This window comes from Dermacentor silvarum, chromosome 5 (genome assembly GCF_013339745.2).
Source record: "Dermacentor silvarum isolate Dsil-2018 chromosome 5, BIME_Dsil_1.4, whole genome shotgun sequence".
Taxonomy (NCBI): Eukaryota; Metazoa; Arthropoda; class Arachnida; order Ixodida; family Ixodidae; genus Dermacentor; species Dermacentor silvarum.
In genome coordinates, this window is record NC_051158.1 from 30,271,589 (window position 1) to 30,278,403 (window position 6,815).

At 48.8% G+C, this 6,815-nt stretch overlaps 1 protein-coding gene across 1 annotated transcript; it reads left to right on the forward strand.

Annotated features, from left to right (window-relative positions):
- The first annotated feature begins 4,797 nt into the window (after nucleotides 1-4,797).
- LOC125945323 (uncharacterized) lies at nucleotides 4,798-6,444 on the forward strand. Its single transcript, XM_049667093.1, has one exon. The coding sequence runs from the start codon at nucleotides 4,798-4,800 to the stop codon at nucleotides 5,863-5,865; it is 1,068 nt and encodes a 355-aa protein (XP_049523050.1). The 3' UTR covers nucleotides 5,866-6,444.
- Nucleotides 6,445-6,815: the final 371 nt, after the last annotated feature.

Here is a 6,815-nt window from a genome sequence, read left to right on the forward strand (position 1 = left end):
GAATTAACTAAATGGGCATTAGCGCGTAAAAAAACTATATAGGCGGTTTCTGAACAAGACTTCGAGCAACATGTACTTATTCTAATTCGCACAGAATTTATCCATCCTTTTTCGAAGTTTGTGAATTTATAGATGGATGGTGACACCATGTATAAATGTGTGCTTAGTTCGCTCCAATTAGAACTTTTCTAAAATACAACACGCCCCAGTGTGATGTACATCATTTTCTACAAAACGGCATCAAACGCGGCTCCTGTATCTTGTACTGTACAACTTGTACATATCCACAACATTGGTTCAGAGGCTGTGATGTTCCGCTGCTAACGCAAGGTCAAGGGTTCGGCTTTCACAAGAGACAACAGCAAATCTACAGAGACAGAGTGCGTACAAGCTCGTGCACTTCGATTTCGGTGGGGTTGAAGGATAAATTGACTGTTACTTAATTATCCTTACGTGATTTGAACAGGAAAGTATTATAATTTCGGAAATAAATAAAGTTCTTCTCTCTCTGTAATGAATTGGTTACGTCTATGATAGGTGACGTCATCATTGTCACGTGTCCTTTAAAACTCCAGCTTAATCCACCTTGATCCACTTTGCTCTAATTTGTACCAACCATAATCCGCCTGAATTCTCATTATTCCACCTTAATCCACCTCAATCTATTTGAGTCCACTTCAGTGCACGTTTACCCGCCTTATTTCAACTTGCTCTAGTTTGTACCGCCTTAATCAACCTTAATCCACCTCAATTCGTCTGATGATGATTTTTGGTAGCGCTCGTTGAGGACAACGCCGGCTTTTCTGCCTCATGGGACGTATAATGCTTTCGCATTGAAAACATATGGTCAAGGTTAATCCGGAGCCCTCCAACTGCGGCGTGTCTTGCTTGGAACGTTACACAGGTCATTCCGCAAACGCTTCCAAAGTCATTCAGAAAGAGCTAAGGCTGTATACGCCTTGGGTACCCGACTGTCTCCACGCGTACTGTCGCACATAACGAAAACAAAAAAAGACAGTTTGCTCTAAATATCATCGTGACTACTTGTTTTGTCTATCCCGTCTTCATGTGCTTGCGCTAGGCAAACCTTTTTTTTTATTCTTATTTTTACAGCGGAGCTGTTATACGCTAGTTTCCAGCGGATCGCTGCATGCGTAGACCGAGCGCGTAGACCAAAAAATCGTCCGCCCTTCCACTCCGTGAAGATGGATGATAAGCGAAGCTTGTCCCTTTCTATACCTAACCGTCCCCTTTGCCATAAACATTATGTTTACTGGAATGTGCCCTTGTGATTAACGACGTGCGCATTGTGTGGATACTGGCGACATCAATGAAGACAAGTCGGCAGGGAAATACGTTTATTGAACGTCGGAAACTTCACCGGGCAATTTTTTTTTTTTTTTTGCAAGTGAGCAGAGTAGCCTTGTGATCGCTGTGGTATACGGAAAACGAACCACAAGCGCTTGCGTTCGATGTCTCGAGTTCACTCGGCGGCGTGGTTAGCAATATCTGCGCGCCATTGCCGCTTGTGATTCCTCAAAATTAAATTTCTTCAAAATTAAATCTGTTCGTCGCGTAAGACAACGAATGGCGGATACCCCCTTAAGCAATGGCTCAAGCCCCCGTAAACGCGGCCTCCCCATTACGACGACAAAAGAGAAGTGAAATTCTACGTTGGAATGATGAGCGGCAGCGCAGCCAGCTGTGTAAGAAGACGACGACGACGACGACGCTCGAGCCATTGCTGATGATGATAGTTTCTGCGAACAGAGACGGACTTTCAGGCAAGACAAAGTTTGTTTGTAAAGCTATTGTCATCAGCAATGTCTCGAGCGTCGTCGTCTTCTTTCACAGCTGGCTAGTTGGCGCCCCTTGGCGCAAACGCGCGAACATGCTCGTGCCACTGCTCGCGCGTTCGTCGTCGTCATCGTCTTCCACAGTTGGCTCCGTAGTGCAAAAAACTGAAAATAGCCAATGGGTGTATCTCTTTGGCTGGTGACGTCACTCACTGCATAGACATGTTATCTCAGTTGCGTTCCGGCTCTGTAATAGGTAGGCCATGTGACGTTGTCACAACAGTCGACGTTTTCCCGGAATGTCCGAGGGAGACCTGGAGAAATTTTTGGTGGACGCCTTTGGCTGGACAACCCCTACCGACTCCACACCCATCATAATTGTGGGTTATTTCAACGTAGACCTGTCTCGGCCAGATGAAAAGTGGGTCTTGGCGTTTCTGTTGGAAAGGTTCGGCATTCGGTGCTATAGAAACGTTGGCGGGCCTACAACACGCCATCGGTCTGCATAGAATCGACGTTCGCGAGGAACGTTTCCAGCGTCGTTACAGAACCCATATCCGTCTACCATAGCGACCACAAAACTATAGTTTTCTTAGTGACAAAACAATTAAGACTGTAGAGAATGACAATTCATGCGGTATTTATCTTTATTTAAATCAAAATAGTTTATCACCATTTGGATGACCACCATCACCAGGGTGGAATGACCCTGAATTTATTTAAGGAAACGCAGTAGATAGTTATCACGTGATGTCACCGAAGTGCCTACGCACAGTGCTGGTGCCTGAAATTTATGAATCATGCCAGTACACCATATTGGCACGTGTACATTATATTGCTTCTGTCTGTGGCCGTTTCTTCATCGAATTATCCCAGTTGTCGATTTCTCACTCGGCGCAAGACGAGTCTGTCGTGCTTTCACGTTTCTTGCTTGCGCAGCTAATCAAAGATGGCGGTCCCGATGACGTCAATGAAAACTATTTATAGCGGGTACGTGCATAGCCTTGCACAGTTATTCGCCTGTTCGTGATGTCTTGTTGACCTTGTTGAAGTCAAACTCACCTAACGAACGATAGATAAAAACGCCAGCGAGTTCGCAAAGTACGTATCTATTTATCTAGTCTGTGTTCTTGAATAAAACACGTTCCTCAAAGGAGGGCCGGATAGCAACCGTGATTCCATGAGCCCGACAATCGAGGCCGGTTCTTTCGAATTTCGCTCATTACGTGAAATAAATTACAAATTAAGCACAACCGCAAGCGGCAATTCGCCGTTCCATATGTATCCACACTCTACAGCACCGACGCCACGGGATCCACAAAATGCTTCGTCAGCAGTGACCATTCACTTCTGATACATATCGCTACCTTTTCTTCAAGAGCGCGTCGATTTATCTCTCTAAATTGATACACTTTCTTTTTTTTTACATTTTGAACCGTCACTCGAGCGTATAACATTCTGCGCCTGCGCTTACGCAACGGTGCGGCCCCTGAACGGTGTTCGCAACGCATATATGCACTGTTAACTAACAATAGGGTAGCCACGTTTTTTTTTTTTTTTTTGGTGCGGTTGCCCCCACTCGTAAGTGAACGGCAATCGTTGCCCCGTAGATGCTGCAACTCGGCAGCCAAGTGACCAGACAACAAAACACCCAAAGAATGACACTTGCTATCACTCTAACGGCTAACCACGTGACCCTACTAAATTTGACGACGTTTCAGCACTTTAACCGCATGCCTTTTATGTATGGTTCAAATTCGCGTTCAGCGCAGGCGTGTTAAATGCGCAGCGGATATACGTATAAGCGGCGACTGCAAATACCTACACTACCGATCGACAGTCGACGCAACCCGCACGTCGGCACCTGCTCAAGAATTCCCGCAATTCTCCCGAGATCCTCATCTTCGTGCAAAGGTGAGGCCGCTGGTGCGGCGATGATTCCACCTAGATGCACCCGGAGCCGCTCTCGCGTCTGTTGTCTGCTGCGACACCTGACAGCCTGCAACAAAGTGTTGTGGCGCGCGGGCCTTCAGCTCAGAGAAGAGTCTGGCAACAAGCTCGGGGACGTAAGCGTCGTGACGGTGCCGGGCATTTGTCTCGGATTCCCATATTGCGAATTTTGCACCCACACCGAACAAACAGCCTTGCTCCTCCTGAGCTGGCTCCTCAAACGGCACCAATGCATTGTCTCAGTGGCGGCGAACTACGGGGCCGCGAACACAAGCGTGTTGGTCGAAGCCCTGCAATCCTCGTCGAGGCTCGGGAGACTCACGTTATTCGGCAACGCTAGCGGCCAACCGGAAATCCTCATGCAGCGGGCGTGGGCAGACTCCGGTGACCAATACCTGTTCCCGCATGTCCATGCGTGCTCCGGGGAGCAAATGAAAATTCCCGTCCGCTTGCTGGAAAAAGGTGGCGCCGGGCTGTTCTCACTGGACGTGATGGCGCTGAAACTAAGCGTTTTCACGGCGAAGAGGCTCATCGACGCTCTTCTCAAGAACGACACCGTCACGGAACTGGCCGTTGGAGGCTGTTTCTTTGCTTCAGACCCCTCCGAAGCCACATCGGTGTGGTTCGCGGACTATCTGGTCAAGAAAAACGCGACCCTCCGAAAGCTCACTGTGAGAGAGCCTGAGCTTGTGTTCTCGACGGCCGCGTTGCAGACGCTAGCGGAAGCCATCCGCGCAATGACGACGTTGGAAGATCTAGTCGTGCAAGGCCAGGCCGCGAGCCCCGACTGCGCCCTGTTCTTGGCAGTGGTAGTCCCATAGCCTGTCCCTGAGGAGTTTGAGCTTGCATCTCGCGTTAAGTGACGAAGACTTCGTTGATCCGAAACCGAGTGAAAACGTCGACGCACTCGGCGTCCCAACTTGGGTGTCGGCGTTGCAGCAAAACAGCACGCTACAGCATTTGGAACTTGACTTCTCGTGGTCCACCAGCGAAGACTGCTGCCTCTTACTCGAAACTGCTTGCGAGCAACCACCCCCTTCAAAACCTGACCATGTTTAGTCTTCCCAGCGACGGTGGTCTCCGAGAAGTTTGTCGCAGAATACGGGACGGGGGACTTGACCAAAGGGTGTGCATCGAAAGTTACGCCGTTGACCCCGAGGACGTTCCGACGCTATGTTCTTGTCAGGCAGTGACATCCGTCATGGTCAGTTCCTTTCACTTCGTAGATGTGGCTGCTCTCGGCAACGCATTTAACGTCATCGCTACGTGTGACCACGTCACGTCACTTCGCGTGTTTCTTGATTTCTTCGACAACGACGCTTTCGCATCGTTAGCTGCGTACATTAGTGGAGCAACCTCCCTCAGGGCAATCAAGCTCGTTATCGAAATTTATGGCTCTGACGATGAAGGGGACGAAATACTTCATGAGGACGACGAGTCTCTACGTCAGTCTATATCTAACTTGTGCGAAGCATTGTCTTCAAATGACAGCCTCACCAATATCTATCTGGACTCGACGATCGAACTGCGCGACCAAGATTGTCGAGTGTTCGCCGACGCCGCTTTGAACAACCGACAGCTTTATGAACTGATTCTCGCAGCCGTCAAAAACACTTCTGTCGCAGTATTTCTGGGGCGTCTTCTGCCGCGATTAGGCGAGAACTACAACCTACTTCGCCTGGAAATCCCCGCCTGCTTGCAGCCAAACGACGACATGTGTGCAGCCCAGGATGTCGTGCGACGTAACTGCGACCTCATCAATCGAGCGACCAGGTTCGTGATGGGAGACCACGGCTCAGAGTGCGCACGCCCCTTCGAGCTCCTCTCGGGTCACCCCGCGCTAGTCGAGAATGTCCTGCGCAAGGCGACCTGGACGAAAACGGACGAAGCCGTTGCCATGACCAGGAACGCCCGCCAAGTTCTGCGCAACGCTGACTTGCACATGTACATGAGGCTGACGGGTGTTGTCAAGGAACGGGTCGAGTGCGAGGTCCAGGAAGACGGTGGAGCACAGTTGGACCAGCTGAACCACTACTGCTGGCTGGAAATTGCCCGGTACCTGAAGTTAGCGGACATCGTGGAACCGCAAAACATTTTGACGAGGTCGTCAACTCTGTGATACACTTCTGGATAATCGCTCCCAAGAGATTATCCAATAAATATATAGTGGACATTCGCAAAAAAAGTGGACATTCGCAAAACTATTACTCGGTAACTACGGGAACCCCGTGTATTTCAATGCGCGGAAGAATTCTAGCGAACGGCAAAGACGCCCTGGTGCCAGTTTCTGCACCGAGCAAAGACTCTTGCTGTTCGTGTGCTACATTTGCCTTCAGGCCAGCGCACGTGAAGCCACCGCTGGATAGTTAAGAGGAAGCTTTGCATATGGACAAAGTCTGCACCCTGTTCAAATATATTGACGCGCGAATTTCGTTTGTATTTTACCATCGACCACTGAAATAATGGCTAACAAATTTTAAACGTCGTCGCTCGGCGGAAGACGCGCTTGCATGTATCGGAACATTCTCGATTATTGTAGGCCGATTCCGTCTGTTGCCTTTGTTGTCGCTGAACCTTGCGTAATCTGTCTGTATGCGCGACGCGAGTCGTGTTGTACTTTCTGAAAGGTATGAGAGAACCAGTGGTTACGCTGGAACCTTCGACGTTTCATGTATAAGAGCCGACGCACTTCGCCCACCGATCAGATTTTCGACGATCGCTGACTTGTGCTGATCGCTATCATTGTATACCTTGAGTGTCACAATTGCTTTTCTGGGTTCAAGTTCGCCCAATAAAGAGTTAGTTTCGTTATTCATGGTTTTTGATACTGTGTTCTTCACCGTCACTACAGTGTGACAATATGCTAACCTCGGAAATGCTCTATATAGACAGCCACTGAATTATATGGAAAAAAAATTATTCGTTGCCAGAAGGCTGAATTCTAGCGGCCCTAGGAAGCGCAGTTCAGATATACTACTTCAAATGGTTTACGAACATTCCGCGAATACCAGACAGTTAAAAAAAAAAAAAGGCTGAAACACAGTATTCGCAAATTCGCAGCACTGCAAG